This window comes from Papio anubis, chromosome 4 (assembly GCF_008728515.1).
Source record: "Papio anubis isolate 15944 chromosome 4, Panubis1.0, whole genome shotgun sequence".
NCBI classification, from domain to species: domain Eukaryota; kingdom Metazoa; phylum Chordata; class Mammalia; order Primates; family Cercopithecidae; genus Papio; species Papio anubis.
In genome coordinates this window covers 108802908-108825700 of record NC_044979.1, presented here as the reverse complement: position 1 = coordinate 108825700, position 22793 = coordinate 108802908, and the positions used below count along the sequence as shown (strand labels likewise).

Sequence of the window (22793 nt, the reverse complement as noted above, 5' to 3'; positions counted from 1 at the left end):
AGACTTGATCATTTAAAAATTCTTCAGAGAAAATAAATGTAGATATAAAGAGAATTTTGCAAAGAATATTCTCTGTTTTTCCCATTTTTCTAAATCAACAAGATCTTATGCTTAGAGACCAGTCAGAAGTGGCTTGAGAGTTGTGATGTAAGTGCCCAGAGAACAGGACCCAGGACTCATCCAGGTTTGGTCACTGCCTTTGAACAAATCAGTTAAACTCTTTGAATTAAAACAAGGGTCTTGGGTCAGTTGGACTTGATAATCTCTTTCCTCTAAAAATTCCAAAACTATATGAAATTCATCCTTCTTCAGGGAAGGAGCAACTTACCACATCTGCTTACATGTACCCATACCCGCCATCAGGCCATAACAGCTGGGACGTTGGTGTATCTGGAGGGTGAAGAAATTTGCTTAACAAATACTCAGTAAGCATTTGTTGGGTGAATGAATTTTTTTCACCATCTGCAAATGTTTGTGTTTGGTGGGTCTAGGTTCAAGGCTGTGTGCTGAACACATATCTACATGGGGGTAATCCCCTAGAGGTCATCATCAGGGGAAATAGAACACAAGCTTATAATAACCCTAAAAGAAAACAGAATGTGGATGCCAAAAAGAGGCACAATGTGCTCTGAGGATTCAGATGAGGCCAGACTGGTTCAGGCAGACAGGTAGAAGATTGCTGCAGGAGCTGTTGCTTCAGAAGGATGGACAAGATTTAAGTAGACAGAAATTGTGGTGGAAGTTCAGAGATAAAGAAGAAAGAAACTGCAGATGTTTGAGAAAACTGCATAGTCTAGTTCAATTAGACTAGAGTTTAGAGTCTGAATTGGAGGAGTGAGAATACAAAAACAAACCAGGAAAAGACAGGATGGGGCTTTGCATGACCTTGTGTTTCAGAATAGGGAAGAATGCATTGAAAGCCATGTCTTAAGGAAATTATCCAGAATCTGGCTCAATGGTGAACAAAGTCAACACAGAGCAGGTGGAAATCTGGGTTAGAGCAGGTGGAAATCTGGGTTCTTCTCCCAGTTTCAGTGAGAGCCCCACTGCCTTTGTCTGCTCTACATTTGGGGCTTCTGAAGTTAAATTTGTTTGAAAAAAAGAAATGTGTGAAGGTCACCGATGTACAGAAAACATAGGAACAGGAAGACTAGAGAGGAATTACGTCAGTAATTCAGGCAAGAGGAACAAAAGTCTGGAAGGGAGGGTGGTAGCAAGACTGGATAAAGAGATTTTTCACCCCAGGTAGATTCCATGTGCTCTCTCCATTCATTAAATGTGGGGGTAGTCAAGGTGACTGAGGGCCCAAGATTCAGTGAATGGAAGGCTGTCAGCCTTTGTGGAAATAAGCAAGTCAAGAGGTACAAACATAGAGTAAGCCTGCTTGAACTTGAACCTCAACTTTGCCACTTTTTCATGTTAAGACAGATACTCAAGCAGAGTTCTTAGACACTGTCTGGCACACAGTAAAAGTAAAAAGTAAGTACTGTTATTCTCTCAGGTGGAGTGGATTTGTAGGAAAGATGCATTTAGCATCCAACATGATGCTAGTGAAGGGAAAGTCATGGATATTTTCTAGGTAGATATGCTCTAAAAAAGTGGTCAGGGTTACAAGGGAATGAAAGAATAGATAGAAATAATAGTTGAAGTTACTAAAGCTGATGGGAATACAGAAGAAAGAGAAGAATCTGTGAGCAAACGTTGGGAATGCCTCTTTCTGGAGACGAGGAGGACGCAATAGCAAGTTAAATAAATAGAAAAGAGGTAAGAAAACTAGGAGTAGACAGTTAGGGTCAAAAAAAGCCAAGCCCCGGCTGGGTGCAGTGGCTCACATCTGTAATCCCAGCACTTTGGGAGGCCGAGGTGGGCAGATCACCTGAGGTCAGGAGTTTGAGACCGCCTGGCCAACATGGTGAAACTCTGTCTCTACTAAAAATACCAAAAATTAGACAGGCATAGTGGCAGCTGCCTGTAATCCCAGCTACTCAGGAGGCTGAGACAGGAGAATCACTTGAACCAGAGAGGTGGAGGTTGCAGTGAGCTGAGAACGCGCCATTCCACTCCAGCCTGGGCAACAAGAGCAAAACTCTGTCCAAAAAAAAAAAAAAAAAAAAGCCAAGCCCCTTTCTAAGGAGCTTCAAGAAACATGACCAGCAATATCTCACACAAAAGGCAAAGATAGATAAGCACTTCCATTTCTTCTACAAGGAAAGTTTAAGTACTGAAGAAGCAAGAATGTGAGGATAGATACAAGAAGTAGTAAATGGGTGACAATAATCAGATTAACTCAAGTACACGTAGTGTTTTCTGTGAGTCAAGCACTGTGCTTCATTCTCTACATGAATTATCTTATGTGTAATTCTCACAGCAACCCTCTGAGGTAGTGATTTTTATAACTCTTGCTTCACTGTTCAAGAACCGAAGCACAGAGGAGCTAAGTAAGTTGTGCAAGGTATAAAAGCTATAACAGGTGATGGGCCTGGTATTCAAAAGCTCGCAAAGAATTGTGCTAGAGGCTGTGGGAAAATATGGCCCCTGCCTCAAGTAGCTATTAAAAAATTATCCACTGGGACCTTACAATTCTACAAGGACTGAGGGAATTCCTCCCTCTGTAGCTGAACAGATATTTCAGTCCTCTCTTAACCACTTAGCAATACTGCCTTGAAGATGCAGGAGACGCAAGTGCCAGAAAGTGGGCCAGTGAGAAAGACAAGTTTCAGAGGTCAAATTCTTAGAAGACAGCTTCTTTAACAATATCTTTTCTAATTAAGTTGTCCTGATTTGTATAATTCTAATCATTCTCTAAGACACAGAATGGATAGATGCTCATGAATTCCCAAGGAATCTCTGGAAAGCAACTTAGTACTTCTGATCCCTTCTTAAAACACAAGTAATGGAGGAACATTGAACTATGTAGAAGACACCTCCAAAATTAAACATTGGGTTTCAAATTCTATGGTCAATATAATGAATATGCGTGGCTTTCCAGGGATTTCTGCAATACATGGCTTTCCAGGGATTTCTTCTGGGGAAATGTTTGAAAAACTTTCAACAAGAAGATCTGAGTTGATCAGTCTGTCAATGGGGATTCTTGGAAGTTAAGGACTGGGGAAGTAAGATGGCAGCAGGTTGTAGAGCGTTTAAATTCACCACATTAGTGGGTGGGTGAGCAGAATGACAAGATACAAAATGGCAGGTTTTGAGGTTTTATCTGGAATTGAGGGCAGTGTGAATTGGAATGGGAATTGAAGGAGTGGGGAGAGCAAAGTCAAGCTATGAAGTGAGGAGGGACTGAACGAGGGAACAAGGGAGGGGGACAGTAGTGGTAAAGAAAATTGGGAAGTGTGGAAAACAAAACAGAGCCAGCTGGATTCTCTGATCGCACAACTCTTCTTTATTCAGAGGATCACTGATTAGCACCTACACACTCAGCCCTGTCCCCAGCTCTGCTCACCAACCCTGTCATGGGCATGGTGAAGAGCATTCATGTATGTCAGCCTCTAGTCCTACTCTGCCCCCATGCCCTGGGTTCAACAAACTGGCAGACACCTTGTTTCTGTGCCCAGAGCCTCATTTGCACCCTTGTCCTGGCAACTGGATTTTCCTAGTTCTTCCATGCAGAATTATCCTTCCCTTCCTCCTCTGGGACCTGTAGAATCAATTCCCTGTTTCTCCTCACTCCCTCCTATTCCTTTTACCTCCTCTGAAACCCACCAAGTACCAGTCGTTATACCACCATGACACAACACTGTTTTGCAAAACCTCTGCCTCTCCTGCCTGGCTTTCCTGACCAACTGAGTGACTCCTCACACTTACCCCATCCCACTCTGCTGTCTATTTCCGATTTCCAGGTTGTCGATTCACTCAGGTACATCCATGCAACACTCTTGCAGCTTAGAGTTCCCATGTTTTATAGAAAGAGATGACATGATATTTATCCAAAGCTCAATGAATATAGGAAAATTGAGAATAACAAAGAAGAGTTGGCACTAAAAAATTGACAGTTTTGCCTTGTTATTAGCCGCAGACATTTTGAATTCTAGGTGGACAAAAGGTTTTTTCAGCCAAGTGGAAAAATCACTTCTAGGAGAGATAAGAAAATGAATATTAACCACAGCCGTGAAAGGTACTAAGGAATGACTCAGCTAAATTTTGCCTCCAAAGGGAGAAACTCAAGTCCCTGAGAACATGTTACTCCTTTGGACCAGCAAGAGGCCAATGCTCTGAAATACGCACTCAGAACACCAGGCATGTTCTTCTTCCACGGAATGCTATGTTGATGCATTAAACTTAGAGTACTTTACGTGTTTCACAAGCTTTGACTTCTTGAGAAAAGACCAAAAAAAAAAAAGGTTTCCATATAGTATTAAAAAAACAAATATGAACCACTGATGTGTGTGTGTGTGTGTGTGTGTGTGTGTGTGTGTGTGTAAAACCTGAAATTCAAGTACCAGTGTTGCTCAGTGTCAGTTCAAGCGCTAGACATATTTTCCCTTAGGTTATTTCTGGAATCATAAACTTAAACCTGCAACCCCTGAGAAATCCCAGTTTCAGTCTCAGACATTATTTCTGACATTTTTAGATACCATTTTATACTTTATAATGTTACACAATCCTAATTTAAAACTTGAAAATTATAACCGTTATGCATGACACTCATTCAAATAAATGAAACCAATCAACACTGCATTTTTTACTGATCTAGTCTAAAATCTTATTTTCTTTTTACCTTTGCCTATATTCCTTTTTCCTTAATTTTTTATACAGAAGAGCAATCCCTATTTCATTAAAATGAATATATATAGTTATATATGTATATGTATAAATAATCTTCACTAGTATGTTGAAAATTGAGCTGGAAAACCAAGAAAAAATTAAATGTCAAGTGATCAGATATTGCTATTTGCTTATCTTTATACAGAGAAATAAAAAATAGTCCATTAACATAACTTTACTTAGACATTATTTTGAGAAAATATTATTCAAGAACCAACTAGAGTAGATCCTAAACTCAAGTCACTGTTTTCCAAGTACTACCAAAATAATCTCTTTATTCGTTATATTTTATTATTCATTAACTTTGTCAATTTGTAAGTAGGCATGAAGCTGCCAATTAACATACTCTTCTGTGGCCTTTTGTATTAAAAGTTTTAAAACATGATTTGAATAATCCATTTCCCAGACTGTAGAAAAATGAAAATTATTCACAGTCACTTGTACTGCATAAAACATTGCTAAAGTGAATAGTAACACAATATTTCCACTTGGAGTAATATTTCAGGGACTATGTTTTAAAGGTGACAAAATGTTAGTACAGATTTGTTTTTGCCACTAAACAAATAGAAGAATATTTTCATGAAATCCCTGAAGACAACGTTATATGCTGTATAAGCTGCTTTTCAGTCATGCTCCTTTGGACATGCCTTGTTTATCTGATCCCCATATAACTTAAAATCTAGTCGATGTAAACTTCTGAAACACAAACTCTGTGTCCTCATTCTCCACTCCCCTTTGTCTTTTAAGATCTGTTACAAAGAACCTCGTGTCCCCCCTTCACGTTTTAAGATTCAACATTATGACTTGCTAAAAATAAGCATGTGCTGGATACCATGGTGGTGGCTGCTTAAATTAAATGTGTTATGCAGTATGAATAAGGAACCATGGCTGAGAAGCCCTTTCCTTTTAGATATCATATGAAAATAGAAAATGACTGTTTTCAAGGATAGCCTCATTTACACACTCCGAAATGAAGCTAGGAGCAGAGCACAAAAAACAAATTCCCAGACAAGGAATGTTGAGAGAGAACAAATGGAGCAAAGGCAACTCAAGGCTTCAAAACCACTTGAGACGAGCATTCTACTGAGGTATAAATTAGGAGAGTGACAGTTGTAACGAAGCAGTCATTCCATAGTGCCCACTGGGCTCCCACTACAGGCCAGGACATACCTCTAGAGAGACTTAGGAGTTGTCTGGGAAGTAGGAGATAAGGGGAAGGAGTAAGATGCTGAGTATGAAGAGAAAAAACAACCTGTGTGGTCTCCAGCAATGCTTTCAACTCTTTACCTGTTCTAAGATGATTATGGGCCAATTCCATTGTAGAGAAGGGAGGGAGGGGGTATGGAGACAGAAGAGAAAATGTTATACAGTTAGAGATGTGTGTGTGTGTGTGTGTGTGTGTGTGTGTGTAAGAGAGAGGGAGAGAGAGAGAAAGTGAAAGGAAAAGAAACATCTCTGTACCAGTCTAAACTGAAAATACAGAAAGCCCGTAATTATATTCTATTCAAGCCCCTTTGCTTGGATGTTCAGTCTGACAATGGCCTCAATAATACACCAATATCATTCTTTCCTGAAAAAATTGGCTGGAAGGAATTGCCCAGATAAAGAAAGGTGGGAGGCACTCTGTTCCTGTGGTCTCAGGTTTTCATGTGAACATACTTCTCACCCTTGCGAGGAGCAATTCTGTATTACATTGGTGCATGATAAGAGTGTGACATTCATGGCCTCTAGTTCTATATGTGAATTCGATCTTTTCCCTCTTTGTCCCACCCCCAGTAGGAAGCAGAAACCCTGGGTAAAAGAGTCTCTTCATCAGATCCAAACTTTCCGCTGATAGACTGTACCAAGATCAAAATGCAGGGCATGAGATGCTAGCAAACTAATTTGGTTGCAGATCTAAAACCACAGTTTTCAGTGAGATCTATAAGCATTAAATGAAAACAAACTCAGAAATTAAAGAAGAGGTCTTATTTATTGTCCCTTGAAACTGTAATAGAATAAAATGAGTGCATGAGGCATGTATTTATCTTTTTATTAATGTATAATGGTAATTCTTCCTAAACATAAATAATGATTTGTTAAGTCAGGGACATACTCTTCTGTTCATTTGTTCATAAACATATTAATAATTTGAGCCCATAATTTGTGCTGTGTAATCAAGTTAATGTGCTGTCTTTAAGCAAATAACCAGGGGGCAGCATAGTCTCTTGTCTTCAATATTTCCTTTAAATCTCTATTTCTTATAAAGATTTGGTCCAACTAGAAAGAAAGGAAACCACCAAGAAATATTGAAGGAAGGGAGGTGTGAATAGATGAGAAAGAAAACCACCAAGAAATATTGAAGGAAGGGAGGTGTGAATAGATGAGAAAACCTACCAAGATCTTAATGCACAAAATCTCCAACTCGTGTCCTTGTCTACTGTGTTGGATTCTAGCACACATCTCTCTTTTACTCCCTTTCAAAAGGTTCAACCCAATTTCCCACATTGCTGGGCTCTTGCAGGAGATGGTATCAAGGCTCAGCTTATCTGTTTGAACAATGACCATGTCTCCTCCCTGTGATTCAGAGTGATCATTGAAAGGAGGGATGCAGGTGTGGAGAGGTGGCGGTACAAGATATAAGATATATTATATTACAGGCTCCAGACAAGAAAAGAAAAAGAACAACGCTGTCTCTACCAAGCATTATGTTCCCTTCTGATGTTCCAAAGCAGTAAGTGCTTTGTTGAAGATCATGTTGATTTATTTCACCAAATCAGCATTTTGTTTCCTAACCATATATCCATGAGGTCTAGCAGGGCTGAATCATTTGTAAAAGCGAAAGGAGATATTTAGGATTACACTCTATTTGGCCTTACATTCAAAACACACAAATGCAAATAAGATTACATTTTGTGAACATTTCAAACTACTAAGCAGAGATGAAAGTTCTCTATTTTAGCTCCACTCCATCTCCAGGGCCCCAATGTTTAAAATTCCATTTGACAGGAAAAAGGTTAGTTGAAAACAGCCAGATAAAAGATGCCCTTTATTGAATTCAATTTCCAAAAACTGAAATTGAAATATGAGAAATACCACAGGATTTTTTTCAGTTTTCCAAAATTTGTGTTAACATGTACTTTTTTTGGTAAAATCTCTGACTTCATATCACTATAATCCTTAATGATACAATATAATTATTTCATAAAAATGAATTTAGAAGTGCCAACATACATTTGGCTGGAATTTTGTTGAGTTTTTGTGAAGGATGGATGGAGAAAGAAAACTTATCTTGCAAATAAGTCGAAATTGATTTCAAATTTAGACAAGAATCTTAATCAGTTAAAAGATGATAGATAGATATAGAGATGATAAATGATTGACAGAATGTTAATTTATCAAAAGATAAAAGAGTTTCTGAGGCTATGAATCTCATATAGTTCAGACTCCATCAGCATTTTAAAGATATGAACCTGTTTTCAAGCCTTCCCTGAAATTACCTCTGGGAATTTTCCGCACACACACAGAATAGTGCCTTATATATATATACACATATGTGTGTGTGTGTGTGTGTGTGTGTATATCCTATTTCTCTCTCTCTCTCTCTCTCTCTCTCCCCCCTAATTATCAGGGTATATTTTATTTGTATAACTATATGCATAAATAGGTAAACTCTCATATGCAGAAATGAGAGTTAAAGAATATTTTAACAGATATTTCCAAATCAGTTCTTAAAGGCACTCAGATAATTTATCCCTAAAAAATTTCTTCCGGCTTTGAGAAACAAAGTGAAGCAAATTGCAAAAATTATTAAAACTGATCATGAAAAGGTGAGATTTCTCTCAAATGCTATTTTATAATCCCAAATATCTATTCTATTATGTAACTTATGAAAACACCTTAGCTTTTGATCTTATTTATTTTATGGCTGCCCTATTTACTAAAGGTGATAATTTTAATAAAAGAATAGTTTTAGTTATTAAACAATTAAATAATTATTCTTTAACCAAAGAATAATTTATTCATTCATAGAATTTATACATCTCTGTACTCAGATTACCTTGTAAGTCTAAAGGCATCTGACTGTGACATGGGGCACTTACAAACTTATTTGTGAAAATAACTTGGGACACTGTATTGAAAGTCGGCCACATCTAAAGGTATAGCTCATGGAGGACTGGGACATCAACTATTTGAGGCTAGTGTGGCTGCCTAGCCTCAAAGTTAGGAGCAGCTCTTTGACGAAAGCTACCAAAGAGCACTAATTTGCTCCTCCAGACTTCCACTCCCCAACGGGTCTACCATTTTACATTTTACAAAAGGATCATCTTCCAGGCCACCTGTGGAACCCAAGTACCACAGCTATTGATGGCAACAGTAGGAGGAGGAAAAGGAGGAAAGGAAGGAGGAAGGCAGGGAGGGAGTAAATGAGCTGTTGCTGTAATGAAATCAGCTTTCATAAAGAGATGGACACTTTCCACAGGTAATGTTAGGGCCATATTTCGATTGTGTGATTTTGCATATGATTAAGGACTTACACCTGGCCTCCAGCATTCTCAGGACCAATTCCAGCTTTGCCACTTAGTGTCCTGCAGGGCCTTGCACCACTTCCTTAGCCTCAGCCTTCTACTTAGTAAAGTGGAAATAACAACAGTACCTACCTTACAGACCTGGCATGAGGATTAACTTATACCAGCAAAGTGCCTGGTACCTAGTAAGTGCTCACTTATTGGTAGATTATTACTACTGTTGTTTTTTGGATGGGTAGATATTTAGCCCTTCTCTGGATGAAAAATGATATTAAACATTAGATATTCAAGAAAGTTTACAAGAGCCCCACTGAAACACACACAGACACACAGGGATACATGAAATGAATACCAGGTTACATTCCTTCCATTCCTCTTCTGCTATTGATTTATGATTGGCGGGGGGCAGGAGGGGTTACATTGTTCAATTTTTATAGGTGTATTTTCTTTATTATTTAAAATAACAGTCATCCAGTTTAAGAGGTACTGTGATAGAGTGCACTAGAATCATCTGTAAAGCTTTTTAAAAATACTCATACCCAGACTCCACCCAGATAAATAGAACCAGAATTTCTGAGAATGAGTCCTTCACATCAGTAGATTTTTAAAGATTGCGCTGGTGGTTCTACAAGGCAGGCAGAGGGAAACAGTGGAACTTCAGAAAATGATATGAGTTCAAGTCTCATTTCTTCCACTCCTTAGCAGTATGGCTACAAATAACATACATAACCTCTCTGAGCCAGCTTCCACTTCTATAAAATGGGGATGATGATCTGTATCTACTTCTAAAGTTGTGGGGTTCAAACAAGATCATTAGTATTAAAGCCATACTCTGCAATTTGTTCGTGAAAGCCCATTTTAAGCTCCAGGCAAAGAAGTCAGCTACCTTTAAATCTACAGATGAAGCACACTTGTCTTAGCATCTGTTAGCATCTGTTTGCATCTGGAGGGAGGAAACAAGAGGGAAAAAGAACACACCTACAGTTCCATAGACTCAATTCTGGAAGTCTGTGTAGGGAAAGATGGCATGGTCAGCTCACACTCCCATCTCTTATTCAAATATAAGATTTCATTACTGCCTACGTTACTGTCTTCTTAGTATATGTAAGGTAATGTGATTAAAGAGAAAGAGCAAAGACATATCCTAAAAGAAACGTAAAATATAACTTTTCACATTCTCTGGAATATTTCAATAATGTACACTTTGTCTACCTTCTCAAAACCCTAAATATAGTAGAATTCAAGAGCTAAGTCTCATTAGTTTTGATTCAGCCCTGCTTGTGGCTGCATTATTTAACCTATGAATCAGGGTTGAAGGATTGGTCTGACAATATGAAATATAGAAAACAGAAATTTAACTGACATTAATTACCATGAATTTCTTCTGGTCTCTTTTTCACTAATCTAGATACATTAACTGAATCATGCATTGGAAACATATATCTATGTCAATTATCTTAATAAACAGCATTGAGGCTCATGAAAGAAAATAGCTTAAGCATTTTGTTCAGTTCTTTGGTGGCTTGGAGCAAACATAAAGGTTTTCAAGTTATAATGTGTCAGACTGAGAACCAGCTCCTTACGTCATTCTCTGTCATTCTTACCTCTTTGTTACTAAATACAATATTGTGATCTTTATTGATATTTTAATTGTTTTGAGTGTTCAATATATAAATGATACATCTCTTTTCTTGTGGCATAAAGCTACTCTTCACTTTTAACATTACACTTAACCTTCTCTCAGGAGATACTATTTATGAGTTCTTTTGCTCAAACAAATCTTATTTGGAAAATTCTGAAATCTTTTATGGTAAGAGAAATGAAACTTCTCAACTTGTTAGACTGATTGCAGAGACTAACTTATTTTTAAAAGCTAGATCAAGAGAGAATTGGTTAAATAAATCACTGTATATCCATAAAAGGGAATACTACAGAGAAGGATGCAGATCTATTCATAGTCACATGAGAAGAGGTTCAAAATGTTTTTTATATATAAAAGTAAGTTACAGAACTCTATGTATAGTATAGTTCTACTTGGATTGTATAAGGATTGCATATACATGCATAGAAAATCTCTGAAAGGATATATAAGAAATAGTTAACAGTGGTTATTTGTGGCGAGTGGAATCAGGATACTTTACTTTCCACTTTATACTATTCTGTGCTATTGAAATGGTCTGCCATATGCACGCAATACTGTTATAAATTTTTAGTAAAAAATTCAAAAATACTCATAGGAGTCTACCATGTAACTAACTCACTTCAATCACATGCATATAAGAATTGTGTTCATGTACTGTCACTTTTACTCAGATGTTCCACTCTCTGCCTGAACTAGCTGTTTAAATTATATTTGATAAATAATGGTAGAAAAGGAGAAAGCAATTGCAGTTGATAGGTTTCAGCACTAGCACAAATGGAAGTACATTGCAAAGCAAACAGCCCCCCTGTTTTTGGAAGGAAATAACTGCAATATTCATACGTTTGCAGTTTTCCGATCGACTATGTACTCAAATTCTTACCATAAACTTGATGTTTAAAAGCTGCAAAGTACTACTCAGGAGGCTGAGGTGGGAGGGTCTCTTGAGCCCAGGAGTTCACAGCCAGCCTCAGCAACATGGCAAGACCTCATCTCAAAACAAAAACAAAAAAAGTTGCCAAGTATTTTTCCATTTTCAACCAAGTTGAGAGGAGTATTTTAAGTAAACATCTACCGTAATTTTTTCAGGTACTAAGATTCAAAACAGAGACAAAATATTTTTAGATTATTAGAGGTTAAATGGTCAAAGATTCCTAAAATGTTTAAAGTATGCCTGTGAGTGTGTATGTGTGTTAATGAATTAGATTGCTAGACTGTCTCATTTTCATTTTTACTCTCAATTCTTTCATCACTAGAAATCTAGATACAGGTTTGTTTACAAATGAAAAAAGTTTTCAGAAAAGAAATCACAACTTTAGTTCTTGAATCTAGGATTAATTCATTACCTAGGAACAATGTAGGACTGTTTGGGATTTGAGCCTTATTAGCCTTTGTTCCCGGAGACCTTTTGGATATTACTACAAACACCTCTTATATTAGCAGTTCTAGAAACACACCAAGAAATGCACCTAAGAATGTGTAAAGACTCACTTTGTTAAGGAAATATTGAGACAGAGAAAATGAATACAACAGAGATTTACTTTTAAGATCCTTGAACACCGTCTGCTGATACAAACGGAGAGAAATTTACAAACTTGGCATTCTTATATCACAGCCAAACTTTCACAAAACTCTTATTTTTCCCAAATTCTGACCTGGGGCATTTCATCCCACAATCATCGCTTCTGCCTACCATTCAACCAGCATCTTGTCAAATCTGGCTGCAAGATTAAGTTTCCCGATTCGGAATTCAATATTGTAACCCTAAGGATATAAGATTCAAGCTGGAACATTCTGGGATTTTTTTTAATGGATAAAATTGTTTCAGCCCAAAGACCACAGTTCGCCCTGGCCATAATGATGAATCATCAGGACTGACACTAAGTGAAATGAGTTTGATGTTCTTGGTTGTATTTGTGCCCATTAAGCAGCATTTTACATTTGTCCTAACTCTCAACCTTTTGGAGAAAAGGTTGAAAGAGGCTTGTTTTCTCGTATTATTTGAGACTTACAAAATTAGCTCTGTCTGAAGCAAGTTTGGCTTGCCATAGTCCCTACTATTGTGTGTCCAGCTCCATTCTTGCCCATTCTGCCCTTCCAATTTGGAGGAAAAGAACTGAAGATTTAAGAAATATCTACTTTTCTCTCATATTTCCTCAGTATCAATTATGGCTTCTGGTATCCTTGCTTCTGTCTTGGTACAATATTTACCTTTTACTCTCAACAAAAACCTACTTCCTTTAAACAAAATCTGATTATGAATTCTGCACTGAAAACTAAGCTCCCTACAAATGTTGTACTTTGTTCTTTTGAAGAGGAATTTGCCTGAGTTCTGATTAATGCTAAAAACACCACTTAACAGGTATGTAATCTTTTCAAAATATACCTGTTTCTCTAAGTTTTTAGATGTTAGAGATAAATGTTTTATTCTAAAAATAGTTTTAAATTATTCATCAAAAATCAAAGTCATAAAATATGCAGAGTCAGCATCATATTAAACTCCAGAAATAATAAGTGCTATTGCACAGCATCGGAGCCCTGGTTAACCTCTTGTAAAAAGCTCTAAAGATTTAAAGAGAAGTTTTCCTTAATATTGAAATTTGTGTACAGCACAAGCACTGTGAAGCCTTTTCTTAGACTTTGTTTTTTAATTCTAGTTCTCCTGTGCTAACGTATTGTTTTACTGTATTTTTCGTGTGTGATTTGAATTGCTAGGTGAGATGAGGTAAGCTTACAGAATAACTTAGAAATATAAACTAAAGAAGCAAGTATATTGGTGAGTTTTCTGCTACCTTTCTGCTTTGTTTTGCTCGAGGTCTTGTCTCTCTTTCCAGTGCCCTTTCCTGCCTGGGAAGCACACAAAGATTCACTTTTCAGTTATTACTCATCAAACTGACTCTGGTTCACAGTGGAAAGGAGAAGAAAAGCGGATGGAGAAACGGCACTGAAGAAAGAGAGCAAAATGTCAGAGCAATACGTTTGAGCAACTGTATCCTTTTCATTAAAGGTGTCAACACATTTATTTGCATCTTTGACCCTAGGACTAGGGAAGTGCTGGAAATTATGTGGGCACCTTTTCCCATGGGAAAAAAAAAATATATATATATATATATATATATACACACATATATATATATATACCTCCTAGGTGGGGGGAAGCCTGAAAATAGGTGAAAGTTAGAATACTCAGTTGATCTTCAGATTTTTTTTTTGTCTTACGATTAGAAAAGCGCTGTTGAAAGGAATAGGGTTGCATTTCACCTAGAATCAGTGCCAAGTATCAACAGCTAATGTCTGTCTTTTGAAGAAAGAGTCTTTCATATCATGAGGGTTTTAAGGCTACTGATAAAACAAAAAGCTATTTTCTGAAGACCAGTCAACCTGAAAAACAAGTGTTTTAAAACCTAGAGAATTTCCTTTAATGTAAATAATCAAAGATGTTTTCAATTATTTTGCTGTTACTTACATACAATGGTTTTACATTTATGAGAAGTGCTATCCCTGAAATAACAATAATATTATCATTTATAAATGGGGTATAGAAAAATAACACAAGCATACAGCAAACCAGGAAGGAATTTTTCCAACAAAAATTAAGCAATATTCACCATAATCGGCTCACATTGTGGAATTGGGAAAAACAAGAAAATAATAGAAAGAAAAATAAATCTTTACTGAAATGTAGTGATAGTGTTTCACTCACAACCCTTGCTTCAAATTGAGATGCAGAAGAAATGTGTAAAAAGCAAAACTGGTACAAATCTTGATCACAATTTCGGATCTGTTTAAGACAAGATGGCTCAACAGAGCAATTTACATAGGCTAACAGAGCAAAGCTTGACTCGATAATTTACTTTATTGGACACACATTTCACCTACAAAAAAAAAAAAAAAGAAAGGAGCGAGGGAGGAACAAAAGAAGAAAGAAAGAAAGGGATGTAGGGAGGGAGGGAAGGGAAAAAGAACATAAATCCAAGTTTGAGATTACATATAGAGCAGCTATTATCTCCCAAGTAAAGGTTTGGCCATAAATTACAAATTAATTTAAAAGTTGTGTAATTTGGATTTTCTTTTAGTGCTCAAATTAAAGTCAATATTTATCTTTTGGCACATTGCTTCTTCAAGTCTGATCCTTTCATGTTTGCACTTTATGTCACAACTTTATTTTCTACTCAATCAAGCATTAGAAAAGAGTAACAGCTTGTACAATATCACAATGCAATTGAAAAGTGAAGTTTTTCAATATTTGCAGACATGTTAATTATATTCCAATTTTCACAGCAATAAAGAGAAAAATACTTGAAACTGGTAATATGCAGTTTACATAGCAAAGAAAAGGTCAATTAAGAAACATCCTTCACTGACCTCTGAAACAAATACTATAGATTTTACACGCAGGAAACTTATTACGTGCAAACTTTCTTTCATAAGCATTTGTATTTTAAAAGTTGCAGCCACCTCTCTGCATATGTTAGAGGTAAGAATCAAAAAGTTTTAAGTTCTTAAGCATTGAAAATGATACTTGAATCGTATAGTTTAATTAATTGACCTTAGAGATAGAAAACTTAGTTTCAAGACTCAAGTTCAACTAATTTTTGTTTAGTATTAACATTATTGTATAGTAGTATTACCATATTGATAAATTTTACTTAAATAGACAAAATTGACTTTATCATTTAAATGTCTGCTTTAATTTTAAAAAATTCTAAACGCAATAAAAATTAAGTCCATCTAGTAAAATGTAAAATGTTAACATAAGACTTTCCTATAAGTATGAATGAAATATTAACTGAAGCTTTTTAGGTCAATAAACAATACATACTACAAATTCAATTTTGGTGAGTCCGGCACTTACCAAAAGAATACTAGCACCAGTATGTATAAGAAAGAATAATCCTTAATTAATCTGTATTTTTTCTAGTATACCATTCATCCATAATACCTTGGGGAAAAGGTATTCTCAATAAAATTCAAGCAGTAATAATTTCACACTCCCAAAATACATAAATTTGTTGAAGCAATCTGTCAGTTTCAAAAACATACGCATTCACACCCACAAAAATGACTTTTTTAAAGAGTCTATGGGAGTTATGCTTTGCATGAGTAAAACAGGGTTAGGTTAGCCCCAGTGTTTCATTTTTATATATAAGGCATGAATATCAGTCTAAATCGACTGAGGGCAATCTTCAAGTGTGTTATTTACATCATGCCAATGTCCCCTCTCCCTAGGCCACTTGCATCGCACATCAGTTTGAGCATATTTTAGGTAAGCAAATTATTATTAAATCTACATTAAATACTTTTTGGAACAAGGGATTTTACCATCCATGTAAAATTAATTGTTTTTATGCTATAACAGTGAAATATTTGTGTGTTTTAAAATCTCCATATGAGAAAACATACATGGAGATACTGTTAAGCCAAATGCATGCACACATACTGAGCACTGTCTGAGACATTTGCATTAGTCTTCTGACGTATAACTTTACAACACTTCAAGTTGTTGAAATGTACTTTGAAAAATAAAAGATCCATTGTACCAGTAAGGGAAATTGTAAACAGCTTTTTATTGTACTTCTAATGCTATTAAAATATAGAATGCGTGGTCTCTTCTCTCTTCTTCTAGTACTTTAGCAATGTCAACTGGAAGTGCATCCATGATCACTTTATCCAGCTGTCTCTCTCCCACTCCCAGCAAACTCTTAGATATACTTGATAAATCTTTTCATCTAATTTGGTTCATCTGTTGTTTTTATTACCAACTAATTTAATGTCCTCTGTTCTGCAATATTTGCAGAAGTCAGTCTATAGACGTGAAGCCAGCCGGGACCCTCGGGCCTGTGCATCAGAATGGTGGGCTGGCTAGGTCCTCTGGGGACAGCAGTGCCAGAAGGAGTATTGGACACAGTGACCCGACTGTATGAGAAGAGAAAAAACAAAAACAGGAGGTCTGCAGTACTGATGAACTAATCTGTCACTCACAAGCTCAGGTCTGCAAAAAAAGAAATGAAGCACTAAACATTTAATGGCCATAAGAGATGGAAATGCAAGTCTTCATTTCTAAATGATAATCAAACCCATGATCAGAACCTGCTTAACTGTGTAATTGAATTGAATTGAAAATCATCCCCTGGATTACAATCCATCCTACATTCAAGGCGTTAGGAAGCTAACTACAGGTAATTGCTATCAGAAATCTGATTTGATTTCCAAAAATTGTGTGAATGAACCAAGTTTCTTGATCTTGATATACCAGGCAGGGAGTTTGTTCTTCCAAGTACTAGACTGCTTAATTGCTTGCTTGGGGGAGGAGAAATCCTGGGGGAAAGGCATATATGAGCAATTTCTACTCTGTGAAGCCAGCGCTGTGTCCTGAGCTGGATCACGGCCAGAAACACAGAAAAGTCTACTCTTTCCTACAGTGGAAGCAACTGTGGATATTTCATCCTAAGAGTGAATGAAAAAACCTAAAGCTCATACTTCATGGGAATCTTTCAATATTCTGACGGAAAACTGGTTATTTGCTCCTCCAACCCAAAGTCATCTAGGAACAGGACTCAGAACAGGAAAAAAAAAAAAAAAGACAAAAATAATAATTATTCCAAAATGTTATTTGAGAAGAAACAAACACAAACATTTGCATTATTAAATGGGATTGTTCACTCTTGCTGAGTAGATATAAGATGATATTTAAGTCAAGAGCTAAAAAATAAACCATCTCTTTCTGGTTTTGATTGACAGCAGAGCAATAAAAATTATTTTCACATTCTTTTCCTTATTGTTAGAAGTAATCATTTGAGTAAATACACTTATCTGTGCTATTACTATTAAAATGAATTCATTTCAAATATGTATAGCACTTTTCTTTTTTATATTTCTAGATATGGTTTCCATATAGACTTTCTGACTTTTATCACATGCATATAGGGCAATATTCTATTTTTCTTTCTTTTTAAATACTTACTGTTTCAATTTCAAATAAAAAATAAGCATTCTAGTTTGTACATTTTTAGCACAGAAATGTTTAAAACCTTCAGCACAATTGCTTTTATAATTTACTGACTTGATATTTTGAGGAGTTTTGAACAAATTTTGAGAAATAACACCTTCAGAAAGCATGTGACTACTTTGATGCAACTATTGGCAGTGTATTCATAAGTCATTAACATGTAGAGTTCTTAGACATACGGAACCTTTAAAAATTATACTAAAGAGTACATACAAAATACAGAACTCTGTAATAATAACTAATTTTAAATCCTGACAAATTAGAAGTTAAGTCTACTATCTGTAAAAATATATACTGATTCCTTTTTTTTAAGTATATACCTGAGCCTTTAAAAAGTATATACCTTTACAATTGATTTCCAATAAACAATACTGAATAACAAACTACAGGTGACTTTCCTGATTTTTCAGCAGAAATATATAGAAAAAGGAAATCCTATTTCTTATTAGAGATTGAAGCACAGTAATTCTGCACAGTATTAAGAACCATAACCATGCCATACAGAAGACAGGACCTGCAACCTAAGAAAAGTTTTATTAAACAGGACAAGACAGTGATTAGGGGCTCAAGTTTTATTTCAATATGTGAAAGTCATCTATTGTAACAGATATTTATTTCATTCCCTACACCACTATTATTTTAGCTATATTTGATATATTTGCTCATCAGTGAATACTTACATTGAAACAGGTATTAAGAGTATATAAAATCAGTTTATATATTTTCTCCTGCCTAGAGACTTCACTTTATATATATATATATATATATATATGTCTATAGAACAAAAACCAACTTAGAAGTTTTAAAAAATATTTCTCTGTTGAAGCAAATATCTACTTCTTTTAAAATAGTGTGAGCCTGTGAAAACATGGTATTATGTATTTGACATTTTCCATCTAAAAATACATTATGAAGCAAGCATGCTGGTATTAATAAACCATGTGCTTTCAGAACCCTGAAGTGCTTTTCTATAATTTTGTTGAAAACAGAATAAGATGATATATTTTCCACCATGCTATTAACATACAGCAAACAAATTTTATGTCGTTGCCTTGCCAGCTTGTCTTGATTGGAAAGTGTACCAAAAAAAAAAAAAAAAAAAAACTTTTAGGAGTTTATAAATATTCGTGAGCATAGTCTGGTTTATGAGTTAACAATACATAAGTAAACACAGATAACTTAGAAAAATTTAGTCAAAAATACATTACAAAAAAAAAAAGAAGAAGAAACCATGTATATTTCCTTTTTCCTCACCCCACCCCCATCATAGTCAGAAAAATCACCCTCCCTCTGCAGCAGGTACTATCCTTCCTTTTACCACTTTAGTTATCTGAAGGCAAATGAAAATACAACGATCCTTTTCGTCTTCTGATTTAGCTTACAACGCAAACATTTTAACACAAGCATAAACTACTGACTTCACAGAAAGCACCAAACAGAAAGAGCAAGACTCACTGACCCATTTGGAAGACAAAGACGACAGAGCAGGAAAGCTCTAAAAATCAGCTTGTGAGGCCTCTGAGAGATATTCTTCTGGCATTTCATCACAGCAGCCCCAGACCAGCTCACCTCCCTGGATACAAGGAGGAGGCACTAAATAGAGCTGTTTATTAAAGCTGCTGTGCTGGATTGCATTAGGAAGGGCGAGCAGACCACCTGGACCTTTCAGATTGTGGCAGTGTTTAATTTGCAGCCTGCCCCTCTGCAGCAGCCAAGACTACTACTACATTCACCGGGCTCAATCACACGTTATCTGGGTTAGAAGTCAAGGCACATGTATCTATATATTTATATTTCCCATATGGAGAAAGTGAGAGAGGGAGAGAGAGAGAGAGAGAAGGAGAGAACACAGTCAAAATAAAAATATTGAACAGCATTAGAAAAATTTTAACTACTACGTAGAAAACCACACTTGATTCTCTTCTCACACTTTCTTTCCTTCGGAGATGAAAATCTAAAAAGAAAGCAAATTTCTAAAATAGATTTTTAAGAAACATTCAGACCAAATTATAAATTAGATTTATCCTTCAGTGTTTTTGTTGTTGTTTTAGTTTTTGTTTAAAAGGATCACAATGAAGTTTTAAGCTGAGGTTTCCCTGGTCAGATTTAACGGGTGCCTTTTGCCTTTCGCACTTTCAGCACTACACTGGCAGGTAGCTGAAGATACAGATAGAAAGATGGTACTGTAAATATGAATTATGTGAATCATATGGTGAGACCCTTGTGGAAAAAAGGGGAGTTGAGAAATGGCTGACTCCATACCTGACCAATTACAGCTTGCATGGTCCCCGTGTCCTGCTGCGCTGAGAGATCGCAATCCATCATATGTTGTCTTTGAAAAGGAGAATGGGGGTTTCTGGCATGCATCTGTCAATCAACTTCTGCACTCACAACCATCACCAAAAGCAAGGGGAAAAAAAGTCAAGCTGCTCCACCAAATAGGATGAAACCGTCATGTGACCTCCGGCAGACACGCACACACACATTCACTACCTCCACAGAGCGTAAGAATTTTCTGTAGATATGAAATGACATTGACAAATATCCAATACCAAGTAAATAAAGTGAGACAAACAGCTATTCACCAAAGACAAAAACACGGGCTGTAATCTTCCGCTAAAGGTTTAACAAACCTATGAGGATTATTTTTAATGCTCTAGAAATCTATGTTTAAAACAAAACAAAACCAAAAGGAACTATCACATGTGAGTGTCCATTAAGACTTTGATTTTTGTGCTACTATATACATTTTTTAAATTATAGTTAATTGCTGTAGTTTTGTTAATGGATCCCTAATGATTTTATTTTTAAAATCTCTGAATGACCTTTTGATAATATGCAGTTATCTTTCTTGTTTTATATAAAGACACCTTTTCAGAGAAGCTTGAAATGTTAACTGTTACGTAACAGACACCCTGATATTTGTGGATTGGAAATGGACATAGAAAATAATCCATGTAAATGATGATGACCACTCTAATATAAAATATTCAAAGTGTGTAAATAGTAGTCACTAAACTTTCTATCTTCTAAAAGGTAAGGGGATGATTTACTTGCAGTTCATCTAAACTGATGTAATGTGTTTTTAATGTGATGACAACTATTTTAACTTTTTAAATTTAATTTTAACTATCTGATTCCACACAATCTAGGGACAGATTGCTAATGTATTATGGGTCAGTTATTGTTAAGGGTGACAAGAAAATAACTTACCAGCTTTTTAACCTTCTTAGGCTAAAGATCGGAACCTGACTTTCAAGACAATCCTACAGGTATTGTAAAGTTGCTCTCCGAAAACCCAAAACGTAAACACCGTCCATTAACTTGGTGGCTTTGTGGCAGTGAAGAACGTTTGCATTGTCTACTTTTTAACTGAAGTTCATTAGTTAGTATACTGTCCCTAACTTTTCAAAAAAATGTATGGGAAAACCTTGTGTTAATATTAAAATGGAGATTTTTTTCAAGGCTCTAAACTGATGACAAGTCGGGGAGCAATGAGAAATATTTAATACAGAATATATACTATTATGTATATTATTGCATAATATCCACTGCTTGAAAATTAATCAAAAGGAACTTCAAGTAAGAAAAAAAATTTTTTTTTCAATATTGTTAAAGAAAGCTTTAGGAGCAAAGAATGAAGGACCAAAGCGCGCGCGCGCACACACACACAGACACACACACACACACAGACACACAGATACACACACACACACACACACACAGTTAAATCAGCATCCCCAAACAAAATGAGACCGTGTACCAAGTGGGTAGCCCTCCTGGGAGCTGAGGGCTAACGGGAGAAAGGCCCTTCTAAACATCATTAAATGTCCCGTCTGCGCTGAAGCCCTATCCGGGGGTTTCTGCAGTCATCCCAGATCAGGACTTCGAGCGTCCCATTACCTCCTCTGGCCGGGGAGCGGGAGGTCAGGGAAGCCGAGCCAGGAGCATAGGGGCCCCGGGCCGCTACAAGGACTAAGCCAAAGTTGCCGGAAACCTGCGGGCTCACAGAGCGCGGGGGGCGCGACTGCTCGTGACATCGCCTTCTTGGGACCCCGCCTGGGCGGACACTAGACAGAAAGCCAGGCGATGGGACCAGTGGGAAGTTGCGGAAGAGGGACGAGCTGGACTCCCAGGCCACAGCCGAGCTGAGCAGCCGCCCCCGCTTTCTAATTCTTGGGGGGCCTGCAACCAAGCCTGAAGCGCGCCCCGGCGGCACCGCCCTCCTGGGCGCCCTGGAGCCCCGCGCCCTCCGCCTGCGTCCTCGGACTTAGGCAGCGGCGCCGGTGCGCGGGTCGGGTGAGCCCGGCGGCTGTTTTGGCGTCCGGCATCCTCTGTAGCACAGCCTGGGTTCTCCACGCGCTGTCACCCGATCGCAGGTTCAACTTCCCCTGGGATCTAAGCTTCTTAAGCGCCTTCCTAAGGGGCTGGGGGCTTGAGGGTGTGGGTGGAGGTGGGTGGGAGAGGTTGGCCAAGCTGCAGCATGAGGCCAAAGACTTCCTTTGACGCTTTGTCCCACAAATTATGGTGGTTCCTATTGGCGTAGGGACAACACTCTTTGCTTATACTCCATTTGTTTACATGACCATCTGGCCTACATGAATTATAATTATTACTAGTCAGCATTGATGAGAGACTGAGCCAGACACTGTGTCAGACACTTCACAGTACGTTACATGTGAAATAACAACTCAGTGAGGCGGGCACGATTATTCCCATTTTGCAGATGAGGCTCCAAAAAAATAAATAAATAAAATAAGGTAACTGCTCATGATTAATAGGAATATGATTTGAACCTGCTCTGAATCCAAAACTGGAGCCCTTCATATGAAACCACAGAGTCAGGTAATGTTCACAATAG

The 22793-nt window shown here is 37.0% G+C and overlaps 1 protein-coding gene across 1 annotated transcript in view; it reads right to left on the bottom strand.

Annotated features, from left to right (window-relative positions):
* The window catches only part of LOC110742702 (POU domain, class 6, transcription factor 2-like), a 235358-nt gene extending 213190 nt beyond the window's left edge, over positions 1-22168 (bottom strand). Inside the window, exon 1 of the mRNA XM_021935212.2 lies at positions 20195-22168. Within this exon, the coding sequence (XP_021790904.1) occupies positions 20195-20299 (105 nt within the window). The 5' untranslated portion in view covers positions 20300-22168. The remainder of the gene's footprint in view (positions 1-20194) is intronic.
* Between the last annotated feature and the right edge of the window lie 625 nt (positions 22169-22793).